At 41.1% G+C, this 26389-nt stretch overlaps 1 protein-coding gene across 17 annotated transcripts in view; it reads left to right on the top strand.

The window, feature by feature from the left end:
* TENM3 (teneurin transmembrane protein 3) overlaps positions 1–26389 on the top strand; it is a 1704102-nt gene that overhangs the window by 1468000 nt on the left and 209713 nt on the right. For all 17 annotated transcript variants that reach the window (XM_073643373.1, XM_073643362.1, XM_073643479.1 and 14 more), the window contains one exon: positions 18507–18692. In XM_073643373.1, the coding sequence (XP_073499474.1) occupies positions 18507–18692 (186 nt within the window). The remainder of the gene's footprint in view (positions 1–18506; positions 18693–26389) is intronic.

The following is a 26389-nucleotide window of genomic DNA, read 5'->3' as shown; positions in this document are numbered from 1 at the left end:
TAACAATGCACAGCTGACCAAAATTTCCAGTAGCCCCCTACAACACCTCAGACATCTGACAGTGATGTATCCTTTATCCATACACTCTCATCTTGCAGTACAGTAATGGCATAATTTTCACCTACCCTAAACGTTAATCCTCTCATAACTCACAAAAGGAAAACATAAATTCTAATAATAACTTGTGAATATATTATGCAAATGAACCAAATCACTATGAATATACTATGCAAATGATATGAACCCGGCTATAGGGGAGTTTTTCTAATATTTCCTACTGTTCTACAAGCCTGAATAATTCTTAAAAGTCTTCGTCTAAGGGCTATTTTCGGTCCGAGTTCGATTCAACGAAACATCGGATCCCACTGGGACCAATGTTAGTCTATGAGGCCATGCACATGCAAATCGCAGCATGCCTGAGTTTGATCTGATATTCGGATCATACTCGACCATGCAAGTCAATGAGTCAGTGTAAACCATGAGACTGCACCCAGATGACATCTGAGTGCAGTCTGATTTCCACGAACTGACATAATGGAGAAGTTTTTTTTCTCCATCTTCTCCTCATTTAAGAGAATCTGATCACACTATGATCACACTTTGATCAAACTCTTATCAGAGATTGATCAGAGCGTGATTTGCATAATCGACCCCATTCTCTTGGAAGAGGGAATTCACGGTCGTCTGCACCTAGCCTAAGTCACACACTCTAGTGCTTCATTCAGATCATTTGGTACAAAATTATTCAACCGAAAAATCCAAAACAAAAAGTTTTTATACCATGAGATGGATTTATTAAGTTGCTCAATCGAGGTCCTGATTTAGGAGACTCCGTGGTGGATTGAAGCAGACACCTCAAAAAAAAGAGAAGGGAATAATTGTCTTGAAATATTTGCGGTGGTAATCTGCCATTCGGTGGTAATCTGCCATTCACAAAGAGCAAATGCTTTGTTTTTTTATGCATGATTTTTTCCCTTTTTTTCATTTCTATCAGTGTAAGCTAGGTGGGTGTGAGCGCTACTGGTAAAAAATATCTTTACCTCGCACCTCCTTACAATTAAACACTCAGCTGTGTTCTGTGTGGAAGCCTGTGCCAGATAATGCTTATCTCCGCCAAACAAAATGCTTTGGCTGTTGAATTCCAATTGACCGTTCCTTATATCCCCCAATATAATCTGTCAGGGGGCAGTCGAAAGGCCCCTCATACACATTAGATGGTTGGCTGAAATTGTCATGTTCAACCGACTTTTATCTAGTGTGTATGGAGGCCTTTCCTGATGAAAACACATGAACGTTGGGAATTCATTCATGCGTAGCAGGGCTTCAGGAGACCTAGCGGTGCACCCGATGAGCGGTGAGCCGCCAGCTGCCAAATAAGTATGGCAAGCTTTACTGAGGGCCTCGGCTGGCTAGTCATACCTCATCACTGGAGGAAATTATTCTTCTATAATTATGATAGCTAGCTGGTGACTGAATAACTACTGGTAAGGGTCTATTCCCATGTTAAGGTAATATTCTTGCGTTTGCGTGATGCGTGAAGGGACCCTAAGACTGCTGATGCCCTACATTAGATTACTTCTTTTCTGTTCAGTGCATTGAGGTTATGATGAAAGTTGGCCATTACTGCTCCACCGGCTAAGACTACTAAAATCCCTGGAACATGAAATGTTCTCATTAAACTTGTAATGAGTAAGAACCGGACATTATACTACCCCAATATTAATCATCTTACACTACAAATAATGTTTGGATGGTCCCTAGGCCGAGCAGTCTCTGAAAGTAAACACGTCTGGTCTCTTCCCCGTGTTGAACTGACGTTTTATGGGCGCATTTATTGAGACAACTAATGCCGCCTTAAAACAGATTGTATATTTTCTTTTTAAGCATAACCTTTGAGGAGCACATAATCTTAAAAGCAGGAGGTGACCTTCAGACATCTGTAATCATGATGTAATAAATCTAAGCATAGCGAATCGGTTTGTTCTAGTGCTGCAGGGAAAGAAAATCTTTCCCTCGCAGTGTTTAGGTTGGAGATCAACACAGCTTTCCTCTATCTTCATAAGCAGTCATTCCATTAATTAGACCTTCAATTCCACTTGAATTAAATTAGTTCTAATTAATAAGTTCATTACAAAGATTGACGCATTCAGTTCAAAGCTTGTGTGCTAAAAGCTGATAAACACCTTCACCCTAATGAAAAATTGATTAGATGGAACAAAAAAGGTAGTGGTGAAATAAACCCCTCTCTCCCACCGCCAAGTTGATATTCTGGAGCTTTGAAGTTAATCAAACCATCTCCGGTCTCTTAATAAGAAACTGAACCTACTGTAGAAAGAAATGATTTTTGGAGAAAACGGAGGTGTCGGAGGTTTCTTTTATATAAGGATAGAATTTCTTTGTTTTATCCTTTTATCTCTCTGCTCCTTCTAATCTGATTTGGTTTTGGTAAGAGGAATTTATTGTTACAGAGCAGTGGATTTATTAGTGCAGGGCTGTATTCCGTGCTAGTTAATCTAGGTAATCCTCTGGTAGCCATAAATTGCAGTGGTGTAGCAGGTGCAAAGATAAATAATGGTTTCCCTAGTTTTGGTGGGTCCATTAATTGGCCATATGAGGCTACAGTGACTTGTAACAGAAAATAAATTTTATATTGTATGTAGAGCCTTGTCAAAATCCAATATTGTACAATGCAAAGTTCTTTTGTTCGGTGACAGGTTGTGGTATTGCTTTCGTATGGGAACCCAAAAATTTCAAGCCGCACTTCAAACTGCACATTATATACATCAGAAGGGATGCAAACATAGACACTTTGAGTAATTTGTTCTTCAATACATACACTGACGAGCAAAAGGATAATAATGTTTTGAACTTTTGACTTTCAGGCTCCATATCTCACCATTCACTACTGCTTCGAGCATGAGACTACCATCATTTTATAGACATTCATCTTGGCTATCTCATACATAAATTTGACTTGCAACTATTTAACATATGATTAGTTATGCAGATTCTTGTCATGTCACTGCATTGTTAATGTTTTGCTCCTGTTGGTGTAAAAATCTTTTTCTTCCTGTATATTACAAAATACAACCTGTTCTCACATTCCCTAATAGCTCAGTGTGTCATTAAGTTGATTCCCAAGCGAAAGGCCACTGCTTCATATCGAGGAGCAAGAAAAGAGAAACAGCATCATCCACCTCATCGATAGCGGTGTCTCGGCCAAGAAAATCGCCAAACTGCATCATGTGAGTGCCATGATAGTTCGAAGAATACGAAATGAAGTCCGTCCATCTATTCAAAAGCCAATAGGCGGACGTCCAGGCAAAATATCGTAGTCAACAAGTCGGCCCCTTACAAGGTATATCAGTTCTGGTGCGAAAAAGCCGGTAGTGGGGGTGGCTCATATGCTTCGTAATAGTGAGATCACAGACGTCCATGTAAGCACCTTGAGATGCATGTTACACTAGTCTGGAATGATGACCCAAAAAAAAAGGGAAATCTCGACTTCAATATCGTCATAAAAAGCATCAGCTCCAGTTTGTAAAAAAGTACGAAAAGTGGACCGTAGAAGATTGGAAACGGGTGATTTGCAGCAATGAGATGAAAGTCGATAGACTAGGCTCTGATGGGTGCAAATGGGTCTGGAAGAAACAAAGGAAAAATGGGCTAACGGAAGGAGAAATTTAAGGAACTGTTAAGTTCATGGAGGAAGCCTGGTGATGTGGGGTTGTTTAAGTTCATGGAGGAAGCCTGATGATATGGGGTTGTTTCACATCCAAAGGAGTTGGATACTTGTGTGAGAGTGTGAACTGTGATAGCAGCAGGAGAGCATTGGGACCCTGTGACTTTTGCCTGGCTGAGCTCAGAGCAGGGGCAGACCAGGAAACCCTGTGTGTTTTGAGGGTGTCTGCTGTGTGAGAGGCTAGACAGGAAGTCTGTGAGAACTGAGCTGCAACAAGACGCGGTCTCTACAAGATTCCCTCTGGAAACCCCGGTCCCTGGTGAAGCTGTGTCCCTGCTTAAGAACAAGTGCTGAGCTGGGGAAAGCTGTGTGGCTCTTTGGAGTTTTGTGGAAGTCCATGCTGAGTGGACTAGAGACTTTGTGCTGAAGGAGCCAAGTGTCGAGTGAGAAGGGAAAGTGACTGAGGAATCCATCTCTGTGACGGAGCACGTGGTCGGTGGTCTGGAAAAGAGTGAGTGACTGCGAGAGGAGAGAAGGGGTCCGGTGCCGATCACATTGAGAGGATACTGACAAGCCTTGTGAAGAGATCTTCCCAGACCTTAACCTGAGGCTACAGGACTAAAGTCCCCGGTGTGTGGGCTCGGCATCGGCCGACAAGACAAGGAACCTTTGCTGTTTTTGTGAACTTTGCTTTTGTTTTGGCGCCAAAGTTTTCCTGGACTAGCTGCAGCCACCGCAATTCACAGGCCTGTGATAGACTACATCTGAGGTTAACGGTACCGTAACTTTAAGATACCCGGGTATCCCTATACTAGGGGTATAAGAGCAATTGGTATAGTTTCATGCATTGTTATTGTTAATAGTGGTAGGATTGTACTCAGTGTGCCATCTCAGGGGGTCCCTATAGGCCGCCCTCACTAGACTGACACTGTGTTTAGGTAAAATTGTTCCAGATCTTTAGAATAATTCACAGCTGGAAACCTTGAGATTGGCACATTGATTTCAGCTTTTGCTGATTGTGTGTATTTATTAGAGACAGTGTCCTAGGTAGAACCTGAGACTGATTCATGCAATACTGAGTTTTATCTAATCCCTGTTTTAGTAAAGAAAGTGTTGTTTATTTCTGTCTCTGTCTCAGTTTGTGACTCACTGGATCTCTCTCGGACCTCCGGTCATTACACTTGACCAGGATCGATGGTGGTCTCAATGCTGAGCTGTATGTTAGTATCCTACAAGACAAATTACTTTGTACACGCGAGTACTATGGGTATGAAAAGGATGACATAGTATTTCAGCAGGACAACGACCTGAATCATACGTCTAGATTGGTGAAGAAATGGTTCAATGATAATGAAATAGAGGTGCTGGATTGGCCCCCACAGTCTCCAGACCTCAACCAAATTGAACACTTGTGGGTGGAGTTGAAGAAAAGCTGTATACATACCCAAGTGAGTAGACCAGTGTGCACCAACTTTGGGAATGTGTAGAAGAGACCTGGGATCAGATTTAGATCAAGAAGACATGCTTGAATCTGAGAGCATGCCCAAAAGGATTCAGACAGTGTTGAAAGCCAAACGTGGATTTACAAAATACTAGCAAAATAATAAAAATTAAGAAAATTTTTTTTTAGGAGCAAAACAGTAACAATGCAGTGACATAACAAGAATCTGCATAACTAATCAAATGCTAAATTTTTGAAAGTTACATTTATGTATGAGATAGCCAAGATGATTGTCTATAAAATGATGGTAGTCTGACGGTCAAAGCAGTAATGAATGGTGAGATATGGAGCCTGAAAGTCAAAAGTTCAAAACATTGTTACCCTTTTGCTCGTCAGTGTATTTAACATGACTACTAAACTATGCAAAACAAAGGAAAATAGTGTATATCTATGTGCGTACAGAATATAATGTATTTATAAATAAAGGGAAAGTATTAGAAAGTGTGTATAGTAACCCTTTAAAAATTTATTTTTATTGGAATATTATTAAAATGCACCAAAAAAAAAACGTGCACAGTGAAAAAAATAATAAAGATAAATATCTGATCAAATGTTTATAATAAACACATGCAGAGGATATGGCATGATCAGAACCCCTATAGATCAGTTGGAATCATACAGCATCAAAATGATACACTCATAAACCTAGATAGGCCAAAAATATAATTCAGGCATTATACTAGATAGAGGAATAGTGCTGCAATAACATATAAATGAACAATCATCCCAGGTCATATCACAGATACTGGGCCTATTTATCCCTAGGACCTAAGGCCAGGGGAGGCAATCTCGATAACACCATTCTTAGAAAAGGCTTAATGAACAAATGTCATACACATGTTTTCTATAAGGCACCTTCTTCACTTCTCATTGTTTAGATCCAGTAGGGTCCTACTAATAGGTTGTGGCATGCGTCACTGTATGTGACATCTCTATTGGGAATACTATATCAGTATCATATTATATTACACTAACATGTGTTGTTTATCCTACACCATTAATTTATCGTGAGGCTTTGTCTTCTTAGATGTACGTATACCGTCAAAATAATATGGTTGTCTATCAGTTTGTAATTATTTATAGCTATATGCTTGATTAACACTGCTCATTATAGTATTGGTGGTGAGTAAGATCTATTTTTACATTGCTGTCATTGGCTGTAACTGCAATATACTCCTGATTTCATCGGTGACTGTAAATGGTTTCCCATTGCTATACTTACCTACCATGGGTTAATATCCTGATTGGGTCTGTTCCTTTGCGTCCCTGCCTGAAGCGCAGACATCAAGTAATACAGCACGAATGGCATATCCTACTTGCGTCTCAGCGGAAACACAGAGACTATGACATCCACTTCCGTTTTTCCTGAAGTCATTTCCGGTCCGTGTCTGCGCTCCAGCTTGGTGTTCTCCATCTGGTAGGTTCATGCGCGCTTCGTCACGTTGCAGTTCAGTGTGACATGCACTCAGTATCTACACATGGCACAGATGGAGGTAGTGTAATTAATGCCTCTAGTGTACGGTGATACTTTCCCCGCCCAGGGCATGTGTAATAAACACCTGAGGACATTGGAGACCCATATACATCTAAGTAAGGCTTCATCTATGGGCGTGCACTCTTTTTTTTGGAACCATATTTAAACCTCAGTATGTAGAGCCCAGGCATATCACAATGGGTTTATAACTATCCTGTGTCTTCTTGTCCATCTCTACCTCTCATAACCTACCATTGGGCCTCCTGATCATCCACCTAATGGAGACAAGGCATGGGAAACTGAGACATCATGATACACAACTAAATAAAATAAATCTTATTACTTTCTATGGTGTGCTCAAAATGCTTTTTTTAGATTAGGAACCATGTTGTCTAGACTAGAAATGTATCTGCATATTCATGTTTAGCAGGGACAAGTAGGGCAAGCCAGGGTGAGCCACTATCGAGCGAGGGCACCAAATCTCGTATTATTAGGGTGCCAACCTCCGCTGCTAGACAAGTACAGCCTGGTATACATCCTAGGTTAAATAGGCCCAGTATCTGTGATATGACCTGGGATGATTGTTCATTTATATGTTATTGCAGCACTATTCCTCTATCTAGTACAGGGGTCTCAAACTCGGCTGGGTATATGGGCCGCACATGGAAAAAATTTGAATTTGGGGGGCCGCATTCTTTGTTCAATGTGACATTTTTAGTGATACCATTTTTTTTTGTATACACCTTTTGAACATTTTTTCCGTGTTTATTTTTTTATGGCTTGGGTCGTTATGGATGTGGCGATAATAAACGTGCACTTTTTTGTGTTTACTTTAGTTTACATATAAAACAGCATTTTTAGTGCCCAATATTTTTTCATGCTTTATTTTTATTTTTTTGATTTTTACAATTTTGTTTCCCCCAATTGGCCACATTCAGTAATATTGTCTTACAATTAGCATCATATAGTAATAATGGCAAACATCTTGTAGTAATGTTCCCCATCCAAGTCCCTATCTTGTACTAATGTGCCCCATCCAGGTCCCCATCCTGTGGCTATGTGCCTCATCCAGGTCCCCATCTTGTGGCTATGTGCCCCATCCAGGACCCCATCCTGTGGCTATGTTCCCCATCCAGGTCCCCTCTTGTGGCTATGTGCCCCATCCAGGTCCCCTCTTGTGGCTATGTGCCCCATCCAGGTCCCCATCCTGTGGCTATGTGCCCCATCCAGGTCCCCATCTTGAGGCTATGTGCCCCATCCAGGTCCCCTCTTGTGGCTATGTGCCCCATCCAGGTCCCCATCCTGTGGCTCTGTGCCCCATCCAGGTCCCCTCTTGTGGCTATGTGCCCCATCCAGGTCCCCATCCTGTGGCTATGTACCCCATCCAGGTCCCCTCTTGTGGCTCTGTGCCCCATCCAGGTCCCCTCTTGTGGCTATGTGCCCCATCCAGGTCCCCTCTTGTGGCTATGTGCCCCCTGTGCTGTTCTTCACACACATAAAAAAAAAAAAAGATGATTCTCACCTGTCCTCCGTTCCCTCGGCGGCCTTCCTGCAGATGTGGCCCGCAGGCACCACAGAGTCAGACCCCTTGACGATCCCGACCCGGTCCAGGAAGAGCCGCCGACAGCAGTGCTGCATTGCCGCACAGAGACTGTCTCCCAGCACAGCATTTTCAATGTCAGCCGCCGGCCAATCAGAGGCCAGCAGCTGACATCTGCATATGGCAATGACGTCATACTCGCTGCGCCGACACGCAGATATCAGCTGCTGGCCTCTGATTGGCCGGCGGCTGGCATTGGAAATGCTGTGCTGGGAAACAGTCTCTGTGCGGCAATGTAGCGCTGCTGTCGGCGGCTCCTCCTGGACCAGGTCGGGATCGTCAAGGGGTCTGTGCCTGCGGGCCGCATAAAGCAGCCTCAGGGGCAGCATGCGGCCCGCGGGCCGCGTGTTTGAGACCCCTGATCTAGTATAATGCCTACATTATACTTTTTGGCCTATCTAGGTTTATGAGTGTATCATTTTGATGCTGCACGATTCTTATTGATCTATAAGGGTTTTGATCACGCCATATCCTCTGCATGTGTTTATCATAAACATTTGATCCGACATTTATCTTTATTATTTTTTTCACTGTGCACATGTTTTTTTTGGTGCATTTTAATAATATTCCAATAAAAATTCATTTTTAAAAGGTTACTATACTCGCTTTGTATATCTATATGCATCACAAAATATGAGATGTAGCGCTGAATATATACAGTTGAAACCAGAAGTTTACATACACTATATAAAAAGACACATGTGCATGTTTTTCTCAATATCTGACATGAAATCAGAATAAATCTTTCCCGTTTTAGGTCAATTAGGATTACCATAATTTTTAATATTTGCCAAATGCCAGAATAATGGGAGAGAGAATGTTTTAAGGCATTTTTATTACTTACTGCAAAGTCAAAAGTTTACATACACTAAGATTATTATTTACACCAATATTCCCACCTGGAAATTCATTTAATTGAATACTCAAATAACTACATACACCATTATGTTCATCCAAACCCTTAAGCTCAAACAAACCAAGAGTATTTTACCAAACAAGTAATTCTTTATTGAAACAATCCAAACAGTATAGTATAATAGAGAGGAGTGCATACCATAAATTAAAAATTAAAAAGCAAAGGGCACGAGATAGCGATCATTTAATAACCAGGGTACCTACTTAGGACCCTTACAAGTATAAAGTAAGTACATGAACCCACAACACAGGTGTAAAAACAAGTAAATAAATAGCCATAGTAAAGTGCATCATGTGCATTATGTATCAGCAGGCTCAGGCTGTGTATCTAAGGTGACCATCCATCAACTATTAAAGTGCTGCTAGTGCTACTAGTGACATGTGCAGTTCCAGCTTTACATGAAATGGAGATTGAATTTTACCTGGTATGGGATACTTGAAAAAGTAAGCACTGTCAGCCCCGCCGCCCCTACGCACGTTTCACCCTTGTCTTCATCAGGGGGCCTGATTTATGTATATATAAATTTCTGAAATATATACATAAGTAGACAATGAATGCCAACTGCACAAGTCGGTAAAACAACATAACATGCAAAACCTATAAATAAAGAAAACCGACTAAAAAGTCCATGAATCATTCCATTTTAAAGAATAAATACTTTATTAGGGAACGAAGTGGTGGTGGATGCACAAAAGAAGAGAGGGCGCAACCAATTGTTTAGGTAAGATAGATAAAAACATCAAATTATAGAATTACCCTGCAAACATATAGGAACCATATCTAATAAAGAGCTGATGGCTGTGGGTTTTTTTCGGTTTGTGAGCGGAGTCTAGCAATTCCAGAAGTTTTAGCCTTATTCATCAATTGCGACTATTTAAAAAGGCACAAAATGTGACACAACTCCACTCTAGTGCTCTCCCTAATGCATTTCTGAGTGCGCCAGAATCCTGGCACAAGTTTTGTGACTTTTGGCTCCAAAAATTGCGCCGAGACAAGAAGAAAGCACATTTTTGAACTAGCGCCCAATTCATGAACCACGTGAGCCATTTTGTTTAATTTGATGCCAAAAACGGTAACTAATATCACAAGACAAAAAAGAAAAGTGACTTAAAATGATGAATCGAGGCCATAGTGTGTGTTTATTTCCATGTTTCTGACGCGCCCCCTGGGCCGCGTGGGGAACCCGGAACCGGGCCTCTGGTGGGATGCTGGGGGTGGTAGTCTCAGTGTGGCGGCGACCCGGTCCGTGGCTCAGGGTGGTCAAACCAGTGGCAGTCTTAGTGTAATAACAAATGTCCGACTACGCCACCCGTGGATTGCGGTCAGTGGGGACCGCCGCTGCGCTGCAGACCGCTGAGGCTGATGTATGCGCAGCCAAGTATGGGATAACTCCCCACGGGAGAAGTATTGCCTCAGGGCAGCTAGTGTGGATGATGAGAGGGATGGTGTGAGCGTCCCAGTACTGATGGTGCTGGTGCGGCGATGAAACACAGAGACGTGTGGTTGCAGTTTCCAATGCTTTACTCACAGTTGTTATCCGAGTCACTTCTGCAGGGAATGACTGCCCAAGCCTTGCTGCGTCCACCAGGCAAGGGGCTCGACCAACTCCCAGGCAATTCCAGAGCATGGCACAGGGCTCCCTTCTCTTCCCTTCTCTGGCCGTCCTCACCAGTGACCCACCTTTGTCCAGCTCCCTCGGGCCTTCTCTTGGTGAAACCTATCTCCGGTTTCCCTGACCCTATGCGGTATGCTTTCCTGGTGGATGTAGTGAGGGGTCGCACCAAGATGTGGTAACAACCTCCGGTCTTTGGCTGAGGAATCTGTTGCCTCCACCAATTTGGGTTCCGGTACCCTGCTCTGCCAACCCTTCACCCGCAATCTCCTGGGCCTTTGGGGTTCCTTCTACCTTCGTGTCTCTGGGCCTTTCTCTGTGTTTCTGTTCCTTGTTTCCTTTCTTTCTTCCTTTGCTGTTCCTTCTCCTCTCTCTGGCTCCGGCCTCCTGACAAGGCCTGCCCGTGGAGCAGAGCCCCTGGAGCAGCTCTGCTCCCTGTCACTTCTCCTCGGACAGCACTCCTCTCTGAACTGACTGACTACTACAGTCCTAAGATGGTGCCCACCTTATATACCTCCTTCTAACACCCGAGCCCAGGTGACCAGCAACCAATGGGCTCCTACCTATGCCCAGAGACCCACCCCTTCTGCTCCTACACCACTGGGTTTTCCTCCCGCTCCCCACTCCAGCCAGGAACAGATGCTGTCGTGCCTGCATTACTGTATAAATGGGAGCACCGTTGAGCTGTCCCTCGGAAATGGGGTGTGTGTGGTGCATGCAGCTAAAGGAGTCCTGGTCCACACTCCATCCTTACCCGGGAGTGGAATATCACACCTCTGGTTGAGGTGCAATACCCCTGTAGCAGCCGAGCCCTCGGGGTGCTACATTTCCTTCTACCTTTCTAGCTTAATGGGTGAATTTACATCTAATTGAAAAGGCAAATAGTCAATAAATTGTTTTATTATTTTTTTGAAGCAGAGTTAAGCCCATATGTATAACCTTTCCATTTTGTACATTTGGTAATTCCTGTCTATACAATTTCTCACCTTAACCGTCTCCTTGTACCGAATACATCAGAGACCATGTAGAAATATAGTAATCCCGGGGAAGGTTAATCCTCTGCAGACCACAAGCTCTGCCAAGCAGGACAGTGTCTTTTATCAGGATTCTTGTCACTATGTTATCACATTGTCCTTATGTATCTTGTACATGCTATCTCTTACATTTATGCAGGTACCTTCAATACCTTGTCACCCTGGCGCTCACAGCATAAATTAATGGTGACAGAACAGTGACAGAAATGGGTTGACGGATGGAGATAAGATTACTTTAGATAGGGAAAAAATATAATGATGCAAATTTGACTCCATCTCCACTTTAATTAGCCCGTTCTTATTGATAGACATTGGGGTGAAATAGTTAAAAGATCCCATAACATGAAAAATATGAGTCAAAAACAGCATCGTCTGGTTCACCTTATTATCTACAGCTGATAACAATGACACGGAATGAGATAATGGAGCAAAATGTAGATATCCCAATTTGCTCAGGTGCGATGGAGAGCGCATTATTATAGAAATCTATTTGCAGAACACGTTTCCCATTGTAGCAACATCTGCGTCCATCGTCTAATGTTAATAGATAGAGGTTAATTGCTGATCAGTTGCTAGGATCCTGTGAAGAGCACCAAATGGAATGGGAATAAATTGACCTATTACTGGTATTTTTCGCCATTTCCCTATTAAATCTATCACCCTATACAATTGTTAAAGGGAACCTATCACATCCAGAAACACTGCTTACCTGAATTTGTAGGATTGATCTACAGGTAATTGGCATTTAAAAACTGTATAGTGTCTTAGTAAACCGCGGCTTACTATATTCTCCCTGCAGGTGCTTGCTTCTACCCATCAGAGTGGTGCAGGGAGCTGTTACAGTCACCACTCATTATACAGTGAGCGCAGCAGTAACCACTCCCTGACTCATTGATTGACAGCCTGCCCTGCATAAACACACTACACATACACTGCAGAGCTGGAATAAAGTACTAGGGAGTGATTACAGCCGCACTCACTGTGTAGTTAGCAGAGACTGTAGGAGATCGCTCACACTAGCATATAACACGGCTGAGTGCTATTTTGATGTTTTTTCGGATAGCACTCAGCCCAGTGTTATACTATTGGGCAGTGCCAATCAGCACTTTTTTTCTCATACTGACTCGCATTAGAGATAACAATTGCAGCATGCTGCGAGTGCGTCCGATAATTGGATCATGTGCACATACAAGTCTATGGATGTCATCCGAGTGCAGTATGATTACCGTGGACACAGACAATGGAGAAGATGGAGAAATTAAGTTCTCCCTCTTCTCCGCACCTGTGCTACAATTCTCTCATGTGAGAGAATATAATTACACTGACAGAGTTTGATCCGAGTGACATTAGCATAATCGGCCTGATACTCTCACATGAGAGAATCGACAGCAGTGTGAACCGACCCTAACAGCTCCCGACACTGCCCCGATGGCTGGAAGTGAGCAGCTGCAGGGAGAATTTTGCCATTCCCTGATGATGCCATAGATGTGGCGAAACATGTCTGGGGCTCTAGGCATGTTTGCTCATGTTTTAATCACCTCTAATCTGGCGAGGTTCTAATAGCAACAGCTCAACATTCTGGACTTTTTTCCTTATTATATTTACTATATAACTTGTGTTTCTTTATATGCATGAGTTATGTACCTAGCAGTAGATAGAGGAGATATAGTTTTGATCATATATCTTTGACTCATAGAAAAATATTTTTTAATTTTTACTTATGTTAGGTTTTAATCGACCTATTAGTGGAAGACTTTTTTGCTAATGGGGCTTTATACCCTATTAGATTTATAATGTATTTTACCTTCCCAGTCTGAATATACCTCACAGAATTTGCTTATTTGGAAATTTCTTATAGTGACAGCTATGACATTCTTAAAGGGATTTTTGCAGGTCAAATTGTCTTGTTACCTGGAGGTTGGATTCTCTTAAATTGACTAAATAAATCTTCCTCACTTGTTGTCATCCTACATAGCCTGCCCCTGGAATAAGTTGTAGTGGCCAGGTAACTTTGACCACACATCATTAAAACATTCAATGACATGGCGTTCAAGTCACCAAACGGCTGCATGCTAACACAAGTGGTCGTATGGCTGGTTGAACAACGTCATCTTCGCTTCCTATGCCAGCACAGACCTTGTAGCCATCTACCTTGGATCATGGACGATGACAGCAGTTGACTATGATTTATTTTGAGCAAAGTCAACAGCCACGGATTAGTAAATGGGACACAAAAAAGGAGCTCATAGGGTGAATATGTTTTAACAATAAAAAGTAATAAGTGAATTGTAAATGCTCACCATTGATCGTTGTACAAAAATAGGCACAACACTATTAAACATGAGCTTGTTGGCTAGAGTGCTGCACCGTACAGTGGATTCAATAAATCTTTCAGTGAAGAAAGTGGAGACATCCAAGGGCGCACTACACCACACTGCTTAACCAGAGAGGTGATGCTTTATTTTTAAAGGTCTAACTCAATGTGTTTCGGAGTTATTAGCTACTTCTTCAAGACTGTCAAGTCCTTTCTTAGCACTATTTCTTCCCAGCACAGCAGCACTTGGCCCTGGCTGTGCAGGGGACTGCAGTTAATGCGGTTGACTGCGGTTTCTTGCGCAGTCGGAAGTCTGGAACTGTTTTGCAGAGGAAAAATTAAAAGATGATGCTGCGCTAAACTAGTGTTACAGTCCTTTACATAGATGACAGTTGGGGTCTCCAAGGTTGGACCACCATGATTGTTAAATGATAGCATATTTTAACAATATGACATTAAGTTATTAGAAAAGGAACCCCCTTTAAAAGTAAAGTAAATAAATTGCAGGTCCCTCAGCCTTTTGTGTTTGTGATCTAGGGCCAATACAAACAAGTGATGTTTCGTAAAGGTTTTCCCAGTCTTTCAGACCTCCGTTGTGCCATACAGCTGTACGTCAGTAGACATCCTCTATGACTTTCCCTACAGTAGACATCACTATTGAACATTGGTCCAATGATACTGCTTCATAGACCATCGGAATAATTGCTTACAAAATGTGCAAAATATCTCACCTTGAGTAGTGTAGATCTAATGAGGGGAAAGTCTGTATGTGATGATTTTAATAAAATATTTTCAAAGTCTGCTCTGATAAAACTCCAAGGAGATTCTCTTCCTCCGGACAGCACCAGTGACACAAGGGCTATCCCTTGAGATTGGAAAAACTGTTTTCATCTGAAGCAAAGGCAGTCATTATTTATATATGCTTTTAACATCAAAGACTGTTGTGAATTGTCATTCGCTAACAAAGCCGTCAGATAGCATAAAAAAGACATTGTTATCTAGAGATATGGGGGCTCTTGTGCGGTAATGTACAAAATGTATTAAAGTAACACCAGAACACAACAACCACAGATGATGTTGTAGATGACTGGGTGTGAAAATCATTACTTCTACATCATAATAGTGGGCTTTACAGTCCATTATACTCCATTTAGCTCTCAGATCACATTTTCATGGCCGGCATAAAACTATTAGTTCATAAAGTCCATGCCTGACAATTCTCTTAGTGTTAATCTGAATTCAGACATATGTGAAACTCAATCTGAGTATAAGGTGTGGGTCTCCTGACCCAAACTCTGCACCCTGGCATATGCCTATAAGGCTGCTGAGTTCGGGTCAGGAAAACCACAGCTGGACTGGATATTGTGGTTCACCAACCATTTTTCATGAACATCTGAAGTCGGCATTAAGCCTCCACACCTTAGATAGCTGTCAGCAGAACAATGGTTTGGCTGATCAGTCACCGGCAGCTGTATTGCGCGACTCTCCCATACATAGGAGCGCTTGTTCTGCTGAGTGGTCCTGTGTTGTGTATGAGAGAGCCACTGCCAGACATCTCTAGCTGCTGCTTATCTCTTAGAGAACAAAAGGATCGACAGTCTAAAATCGGATATTCTGGATTCTTATCTCCCTCCGATATTATCTACAATGAATTAAATTAATCATGCAATTAATCCTTATTAAACAATAGTTAAAAGCCACCATACACATTAGACTATTGGCCGAACGCATCAATATCTTCAGGTTCAGTAGACGTTAGTCTGACATGTTTGGGGATTATAGTGATTATTTCTACATTATTTATTAAGAATTAATATCATGATTCTAAAAAAATAGCGTTTTTTTGTTTGTTTTATATAAATGATAAAACCTGTTTTCTACCAGTATTTGAATGATTAAATAACTTTCCACTGGGAGTTATGTATCTTGCCCAATTATGAACATGTCTTCTTGACTGATTTCAGTAGGACAGTGGAGAAGTACATGGGAAGAACAAGTGTACTGATTACTCCAAGAAAATAAAGGATCAGACAGGTTAACCCATCCCATTTCCCAGTTCTAACCTTGTTTTTTTATCTAAGATATGGAAAAAAGTGTTGGGACGCACCTCACAGTCCATTCAGTCCTAGTGCCACAGGTATAATGTCCAGCCCTTAGCCATGTAGTCTGCCTTTCTGAATATTTGTGAAAGAAGGTGCTCACTGAATTCAAGCATGGTACTGTATAAGGATGCCACCGTAGTAAGTCAGTTCATGAAATGTCTTCCTTCCTAAATCTCCAGGTGCCTCCTACAGTCTCAGGATACTTCCTGCTCTGGTACAAAACACTTTTCTACCTACCCTCCTCTTTGCCCCATCTTATCAGCAGTTTGGTGCACTGCTTGAGTACAACAAAGTATGCAGCCAGGTCGTGTTGAGGGTCTTTCTGCCCCTCCCCCCACCTCATTAACTCTGCTACCGCCTCCTACATGTTTCCAAAGTCATTTATACACACAGTCCTCTCTACCTAAATTAACAAAGTCCATAATTCAGTCAATAAATAAACTGCATCTTACATGAGTCTTGTAGGAGCTGAGTAGAAATTGTCTGCAACCGCTTCACCATTACCAACTGGGCTGTAATGGTCTAATACCGATGATCAAACAATGGTGACCTGTCCTAAGGAAAGGCATCAATGTATAAGAGAACACCTTTAAGTCTATATCCAATGGTTTTCTATACTTTGGAAAAGAACCAATCAGATCTTTCACACCCTAAAAATACAAAGGATAAAAGAAAAATGGTGGTTTGGTTCAGCGCTGTATGGAGGATGAGGAAAAGTACCGCTTGGGTACTATTAAAAAACTCAGATATCTGCCTGATGGAGCTAGATCAGCTGCGAAATGCGTAACATTGAAATTAAATTTTTTTAATAGTACTCAAGCGGTACTTTTCCTCATCCTCCATGCAGCGCTGAACCAAGCCACCATTATTCTTTTATCCTTTGTATTTCTCTCTGGACCTCCTTTTGGAGTACAGTGGGTGAAGCAGCCGCCATTGAATTTAACCCACATCTTTTCTCAGTGTTGTGTCTGCCATTGCACAACATGATCAGATGAGAACCTTTATAATGGGGATTTGTGCTTTTTTAGAATGATGCAAAGTGCGCTTTATCTCTTCCTTTTTTCACACCCTAAAAAATATTACTATTATAGCTGTATAGCTCCTGGTACAAGAATAAAAATGATACCTGTTTTGCAGTAATCCGATGAGCCAATGTTGAGAAATTGAGTTTTAAAGCCACATGCGAATTGGCCTGGAAGTGCATTGGGGCTGCTCTAATGCACTTCCAGACGAATTTGCAAAGTGGCTTCAAAGCTCGATATCTCAGTAATTGCACATTGGGTTACTACGAGAAAAGTATCTCTTTTCTTCTTGTACTAGGACTTATTCAGCCATACTAGTGGATTCAGTAGTAAAAATCATATTAACAGGTTCCCTAATATAAAATGTTTCTTATCATTTATTTTTTGTTGTTGACATTCATACAATGCACCATAAGGATCTGATTGGCCATATTTTCCCCAGTATTGCATTAACTGGAATGATTGTCAGGGAAACCATCCTGAATGCTATTTATCTAGATGATATCACCTGGGTATCACAGGCGCTAGTACCGTTACTCTGCAGATAAGTATTATCACAGCACAGCTCATCATATGTCATACTTAATGAGCATTTGTACAAGGTTCTCGCTGTATATATTATTTAAAGTGACTTGTGTGTGACCAGGGCTGGAAGGAGCGCTCCCTGTGAGCCAAAGGTTAATCTTTACTTACCAGTTTATTACACAGTAATGATGTGGAGGTCTCGTCCATTCATCTTGGTAGGTGACAGGATCTACCCATGAGCTGTAATTATATAAGCATGGCTTTTGTAAGCTTTAACTTTGTGAGTCTGTTATTGCAATAAATGAGATGAAGTCACAATCCTTATTAAAGTCTGGGGTGAAGGCTTACCTGCAAAACAAATCAATTCAAAGGTGCAGGTCCGCATTGAGCCAATTGAAGTGAATGAACACAGGGCTGTGATATGAATAATAGGCCATTTCAATGTTCCTGTATCCCTCTTGGACCTGTAAAACACGGCTTTGTATTAGCAGCTGATGCCTTTTATCACAGTTCTTTACCCATCAATACATGTACAAAGCTTTGTTAGCTTAGTGGAATCAAACATGCTTGTTATAAGACCATTCTACGAGTGGCCTGCCCTCTGTATAACGTGCTTTTCATGCTCTCTGGTCTTCACATCTTCACTGTTCTTGTTGTTTAGTGTATAATACATCAAGCCTTTGCGGATTTAGATCAACGTTTTCACCCTTTTTTCATGATCTAGAAATCTGTCCAGTTGACTGCGGCTCACATGGCGTTTGCATGGGTGGATCGTGCCGATGTGAGGATGGATGGACAGGGCCTTCCTGCAATCAAAGAGCTTGCCACCCTCGCTGCTTGGAGCATGGCACGTGCAAAGATGGAAAGTGTGAATGTAACCAAGGCTGGAATGGAGAACACTGCACAATTGGTAAGTTATGGAAATGCTTGGGGCCATTTCACGTCCATCCTACTCGGATAGGCTCATTACATGGTATGGCATTATTCTTTGTTAGTGCAATAACCTGATAATTTTATGTACAGCTAATAATACCTCCCACCTATCCCCTTATCTACTGAGATAAAATAGCAAAGATATTGACCCCTAGTATATAGAAATCAGGTAGAGGTAAACTTTACACTTCTACATTTCATAGGCTTCCTGCCAGGAGATTATAATCTGTATTTTTAAATGAAGGTTTTAGTATCTGATTTCTTAAAGCATTTGGAAAGGTTTACCCTAAATGAACTTGGCATGTGGTGTTGGGTTAGTTAGCCTAGGGGTCCTCTTTGATAAAATGCATCTAATCATAGCTACGGATAAGCCATAGTACTGTCTGCAATACACAATAGAAGCAAAGTTGACATTTGGCAAGGGTTTACATTGCGTACTATTTTAAAGCTTGCAGAGCTATGCCAGCTACTCAGGACATTTTGGTTCCTTAAAGGGGTATTCTCAGGTTTTTAAATTGCTTTAATAATCTAGACAGCTTGAAAAAAAAGCAAGTTTGCAATTTCATTTTTCTATCTGCTGTCATTCTCCTTCAATGACAGCTTTTATTTTTTATAGTGGACAGCTGGTAACCATTGAGCTTTGCCAACAGACCTTTGTTGAGGGTGCGCAGTAGTTACATTGCAGGAGAGGCTTTAACTCCTAACATACTAGTCATCTTTCGCCATTGATTTCAATACAGCAGTTAACTGAAGAGATGCAGTTATAAATCACCAGCCCCACAGCTTTCAGAGCAGGTCTGCTTATTATGTCTCTCTGTCTTGAGCTGTGTCCTTGTTTAAATGCCCTCTTATCTCTATATAGAAATACAGTGATAGCTGTGTGCCCTCCAGAACAGACCACTGAAAGCTGAATATGTTCTAGCAGAACTTGTGCTGAGCTTTATAGTTTTGCTAATGCTACAATTCTACTATTCACCAGAACTGTCACTCAAGGAGGAAAGCCCGCCTGACCAGAAACCAGAAAGTTAGGAAACTAAGTACTGCATTGCTCTAACCATTGATCTTGTCTGCTGTAGACAACTTTAGAATACCCCTTTAATACATTAAGAAAACTCCAAAGACCAGATAATAAGTGTTGTTGAAGGCCCTTGTCAAAACATTTGATAGCAGCCATGGCATTTTTGTAAGATTAAAGGGGTATTCCCAATGTTGTAAGTTAACCCTTATCCATGGGATACCAGGGGTCTCTGGAGTTCCAACTGCTGGGATCTCCTGCAATCCCAAGAATGGGGCTTTGGATCCTTGGAGCCAAGTTCTGTGTAGACCCAGTGGCCTAATCCCAAGCAATACGTAACTTATCCCCCATCTTGTGGATTCAGTTTTACAATTATTTTGTAATCCTTTAAGGAATAAAAAGATATATTTTATTTTAATAATAAAGTGATTTGATTGATGTAATTTTTCAATTATATATTTTAGTGAAATAAATAGAAAATATGAAGGAAACCTTCACTTTTCTTCTAATTCTCCTAATAGCAGTCTCACTGACACTAAATGTATAATTAAATTGGGTCCCCCTTTGCACTACAGTCCAGTCATTTTTTATATAGGTTCGGGTTATCATAGGTGGGGCTATAACTATAGTTCATGCTATTAGCTCCATTCTTTGGTATTATTCTTTGTAATTATTTTTTATTTCTTTTGTATTTATTTACTCATCTTTATACACATGATGTTCTCCGATAAGAGACATTTTGGGGACATTTTTACAAGGCATCATTTTTTACTTGAATGCAGCCTTCTGATGGCGCTGTGGAGCAGTTCTGATTCTGCTGAAACCCAGCATCTCCTGTAGCTACCTTGGCAATCATGTTGACCAAAATAATAAGCTGAATTGCTGCTTCCTGATCCGTATATGACATTGAGTGTCATGTACACAGCAATCTGGAAGACTATCACTATTGCAAGTCTGGCAGTCACTAACAGTTGGCTATCCCCTCCTGCGGATGCACAATTTCAATGCAGGTGCATTCTTTACCAAGACGATAAGATACATTTCTACAGGGTAAAATGTGGAAAAATTGGGCATTTTACTACTTTATCTGTTCTCATGGAGTTAAATTAGGTATAGTATAGGATCCCTCAGCAAAAGGGTTGTCAGCTCACGACTTCTGCACACCTCTTCTTTCACTACAAAGCCCCGGGATAGGGCAACAAGATACAGTTACACATCCAGAGAGGTTGTAGATAAAAATTCAGCTTTGTTTCAGAATGATCCATGTACAGAACCCAAGTAATGTATCCAACGCATTTCGGTCCTTACATCAATGCTTAGTAATTTCATGATAATTTCCTTTTTTTACAGTCCCTATGCACCGAAATGTTATTTTTGTCTACTCGCTCGGGTATTCCAAAACAGCTTAGAATATTTCTGATTTAATTGTATCCAGCAAATTTAACACAGGTGAAGAATGAAGAGTCATAAATTATGACAATAAATTACAATTGTAGACCACCCATAAAAATGGTCTTGATTCAGTCACTGTCAGCTGTGGCTGTACCTAGCAATCAAGTGTTGTTCTGCATTGTTCTAAATACAACTTAATTCTAGGAATTTTGAATTCCCTTAAGTGAGTGCCTCATTTTTTTGGCATCCCGCATGCTGTAGGTGTTGCTGATGTCTGTCAGCAGAAGTGTTGTCACTGCCTAGGGAAGCGCAGCCACTTGAGTCTTCTCGGTAATGCTCCTCCTTTGGCTCCAGTGTTTGTCACTTAGTTTCCTAAATGTAAAACAGCATAGTTGATGACTTAATATTTGTCCACACTTTGCTCGTCTGTCATGAATGCCTGCAGTCACAGATCTCTGTTGATGGTGCCTTAGGTTAAATTGGGGCTTGCCTACAGCACTATTAACTCTCATTTTACACCCACTGCTGCCTAGTTTATGTGTGCTGAGCATTGGTAGATGACAAATAATAACACCATGCTGTAAAAATGGAAAAGAACAGCGACAAAAGCCTTAGCAGGAAGTAGCTGAGGCTGCTCATTTATTAGTAGATTGTTGGTTTAAGAAAGTTAACAAAGAAGTAGCATTTCAGATATGAGGTCACACTGGATATATTGATTTTCTGCAACATTTTTTGTGCAGCTAAAACCTGCTCTCCTGGCAGTAAAAACGCTGCATTTCTGCAGCGTTTTTTAGCGTCGATTACATGTGTGTATGTCTACAGTACATGTTTAATAAAATTAGTTTTGTTCAACAAAAATGCAATGAAACCTGTGTTCTGCGTTTTTTGACAGCATTTTTGCATTTTCTTGTGCTTTCTATAGGTGAAAAAGTGCTGCAAAAAAGCTGCAAAAACATTTAAAGGGCTTGCGCCACCAGAAAGAATACTTTTATCCAATCAGAAAAGGTGGAAATAAATGGTTGTGTAATTTACATTTATTAAAAATTATGTTGCATTCAATAAATACCAAGCTTTTATCTTCTGAATTATGCTCTCTTGCACCCCCTGGCGCTATTCAATCCTGTCCTCGTAGTGGGAGATCAGCTGGTCGAGTTTGCGCAATTCCTGTCATCATAAGAGGTCCAACTCCCATTACTCCCCACCCCCAGTGTGCACAACGTTATCTCCCTCACACAAGTCTGACAGGCCCTATGGAAGTGAGTCAGTGAGTCTCCCAACCCCGCTCTGGGTGAGATCATCTGCTCCGCATAGCTGTGAGCGTGATAGCTGAGAGACACTTCCCGTGCTTACACACAGCTCTGCGGAGCAGATGATCTCACCCAGAGGTGGGTTGGGAGACTCACTGACTCACTTCCATAGGGCCTGTCAGACTTGTGTGAGGGAGATAACGTTGTGCACACTGGGGGTGGGGAGTTGGGGGGAGTTGGACCTCTTATGATGACAGGAATTGCGCAAACTCGACCAGCTGATCTCCCACTACGAGGACAGGATTGAATAGCGCCAGGGGGCGCAAGAGAGCATAATTCAGAATATAAAAGCGTGGTATTTATTGAATGGAGCATAATTTTTAATAAATGTAAGTTACAAAACCATTTATTTCCACCTTTTCTCCTTGGTTAAAAGTATTCTTTATGGTGGCACAACCCCTTTAAAGATTAAGCATGCTGCAGATTTAAGAAACGCTGCAGTTCTAAAATTCAATCTGGAAAAAAACAGTGTGTTTATGAGATTTCTGAAATCGCATCGGTTTTACTGGTATTGTAAGATACAAATAACGCTGAAAAAAAGCTGCTTGTGCACATAGCCTAAAACAGAAATAAGCCTAAAATGCAGACCATATGAGTAGGAGGTGATGGTGGGGTTTGTAGCTTGTTAGGGTGCTTTCACACTGCATTTAGGCACTCGTTCAGTGGCTCCTGTTGGGGCTTATGTTCGAACCCCCGTGCAAAACTAGATTCGGACATATGCACTGACGGGGCCATAGAATATAATGATGACGGCAGAGCAAACGTGCGCTCTGCCGTGCATCATTTTTGGGCTTATACCCCTACTGGAGGTGGACACCCAGATGCAGTATACTAGATCTGGGTGTCCGCCTCCAGTAGATGTATACGCCCAAAAATGATGCACGACACAACACATGTTTTCTCTGTCAGCACCATTATAGTCTATATATACTGTAGAATCCCATTTTGCAGGGGGTTCGGACGTATGCCCCGACGGGAGCCACAGAACAGGTGCCTAAACACAAAGTGAAAGCACCCTTACCTGATGTTAACTGTTGCTAATTTATAACATTTTGCTGCTCAGTGAAGCATGATTGGACCTTTATGATAGGTTCACACATAACAAATTTGCTGTGAATTTTTCTGCAGCAAAATTTGCAAGTTTTATGAGCAGATTTTGCTGTGGATTTTGTTGCAGATTTGCAACAGTTTTCACCTTTTTTGCAATGAATTCCACTCAAAGAATTGACTTGCTCTAGGTTTTATAATCCGCACTTCGTGTAAATTTCAGTGCAGAAATAGTCAGCAGGTAAATAAGACTTTTGAGATCTTAGCTGGTACAGGTTAAGGCTAGGTGCAGGTGACTGTATTTTCTCACATCCAAGAGAATTGGGCCGATTATGCTAATCACACTCTGATCAATCAGATGTAGAAAAGATAGAAAAAAAAATGTCTCCATCTTTTCCATTCTGGCAGTCCGTGAAAATAGGACCGCACTTGGATGTCATTTGAGTGCAGTCCGATGTTTTCCATGGACCCATTGATTTGCATTGCCGAGTGCGATCCGAATATCGGATGTAAATCAAGCTTGCAGCTATATGTGCTCGGCCCTGTAGAATAACATTGGTCCGAGCGCGAGCCGATGTTTTATCAGATTACATTCTGACCCAAAATACAGTCATATGCACCTAATAATCTAAATAATCTAACAATCTAAATAATCGTGGAAAAAAATCTGTAGCAAATACGCAATGTGTGGACATACCAATAAAGTCACATATTTTCTATACCTAAAGGCTTTACCTGAAAACGTAAAAAATAAGTTATTAAAGTTTAGCACAGAATGATTTTTGTTCATTTGCATAATTGCAAAATGTGAGTCTTGTGACTTAATAGTTAATATAGCAGCCAAAAGATCAGATTTGTGATTTATTATTCATGCCTCGGGGGGCAGAATTATGAGGCAGGTGAGGTGCCACTTCTCTGCAGTCTCCAGATTTTGCTACCCACAAGGGATTTTCCTAATTTTCATTTGACGTAATGTTTGCCGTGAGTTATGCTTAGTGCCATATGTTAAGGGATATGCTAAAGCAGGTTTATCAGGAATCCCGCAGCAGAATGTATTATATTGGAGCTTTAGTCTTTGGTGATGTCATGATTTGTAATGTATAGATGTAGCAGAGCTGAATTTATCTATGAACTCTCTTTAGCGTTTGTGTATTCACTTTTAGTCTCAATCCTAGATGTATCTATATAATTCTTACTTTAAAGGGTTATTATCTAGGAATTTATGGCATATCCACAGAATCAGCTGTTGTTGTCCAATAAGTGCGGACCCCATTACTTGAGCATGGAGCCCTTTCTTGCTTCCCCAGGAATGGAGAGATGATTGCGCACATCTTGTGAATATGCCATAAAAGTTTCAGGTAGAACAATGCCTTTAATTTTGAATCCTATTGATTACTATAGGCCATATTATCATAGAGAACAGCTATCTGTAGGCACATTAGATATATGGTCCATCCATTAAAGGGAATCTGTCATCAGGTTTTTGCTATCTAATCTGAGAGAAGCATGATGTAGGGGCTCTGACCCTGATTCCAGTGATGTGTCACTGGGCTGTGTGTTGCTGTTTCAGTAAAATCAGTGTTTTATCAACAGGAAATTATCACTGCAGGACTAGGTGTCTCGTGCCTCCTAGTCAACTTCTCTGTGTAACTCCGCCCCCAACAATGATTGTCAGCTTTCTGTAAATATACAGTGTTCACAGAAAGCGGCCAATCAGTGGTGTGGGCGGGGTTATACAGAGCTCAGAATTCCGATCACTTCTAGATCTGTAGCGAGAAAACAGGGATTGTTTCAAAATGACACATCGCTGGAATCAGGGTCTCAGCCCCTATACCAAGCTGCTCTCAGATTACATAGCAAAAACAGATTCCCTTTAATGACAAACAATATGTTTTTTGTATCATATTTAGTGAATAATTGTTTCCACGCATGTGTTTCTTATGATTATTACTTTTACGATCTTTTTAATGTATACCCCTTGTTATGATCTTTTACCCCCAAGGTAATTGATTATGAATTATAGAAAATGTTTTTTTTTTTATCACTGTGGCTGCGCATCGCACAAACATTAGGAGGAGTTTGTGCTCCATTTTCTAATGGAATCCGGTTTTGAATTGCTCTTGGGTCTTTTTTATTGAGCTACATTGATTTCCATGTACATTTTATCATTGAAATGGAAATTTGGCCTAAGGGAAACTGTAATTCCCTTCCAATACAAAAGACCAGCTATTTGTCATATATTGTGACTCCTCCGTATACTGGGAGGAGATCATAAATGAATAGTAAGATGTCACTTCTATATATGTCCATGCACCCCCCGTACCACAAGCACATCGCCTCAATGCCTACAAATCTGAAAATGAAACGCACGCAGCTAGGGAAACACCACAATAAGAATGTGACAATTCACAACATTTTCTGACTACATTGAGTTTTATGCTAGTTGTGAATGAAATATTATCTCTTGGGGGGCTCAGCAATACTGCTAATAATGTATGTTTATGCTCCTATTACCATACTTCACAGGGGATCTGTTAGCTCTCCTGACATGTCTAGGTAGGTAAATACTTGTGTTTAATTCTAAGAACTCGGTCTTGTTAAGTTCTTCCATTATTTCCCCTTGAAATTTATGAGAAAAACTGTAAAATGAATATTACTGTCTTCCTTATTAAAAGCGTGTGGATCTTGACAGTGTGACAGTGTCAGCGTGCGTAGGGGCAGCACCAGCGACAAGGAGAATCATAACATCCAGCTGTCAATACATCTATACATATCCAGGATATATAGAAGAATTTAAAAAAAAGGTGTTTACAAATTGTTATTTCATGAAGAATGCAAGTATTTAATATCACAGACTTGTCTGAATGTCTCAAAATTCGATTTTGGACGATTCGCTCAAATTTGGCTGGGAGG

Source organism: Phyllobates terribilis, unplaced genomic scaffold (assembly GCF_046119375.1).
Source record: "Phyllobates terribilis strain yellow unplaced genomic scaffold, ASM4611937v1 Scaffold_1__5_contigs__length_1240528914, whole genome shotgun sequence".
Taxonomy (NCBI): Eukaryota; Metazoa; Chordata; class Amphibia; order Anura; family Dendrobatidae; genus Phyllobates; species Phyllobates terribilis.
The sequence above is the reverse complement of the archived record's forward strand: the minus strand, read 5'-3'. Positions and strand labels throughout refer to the sequence as shown.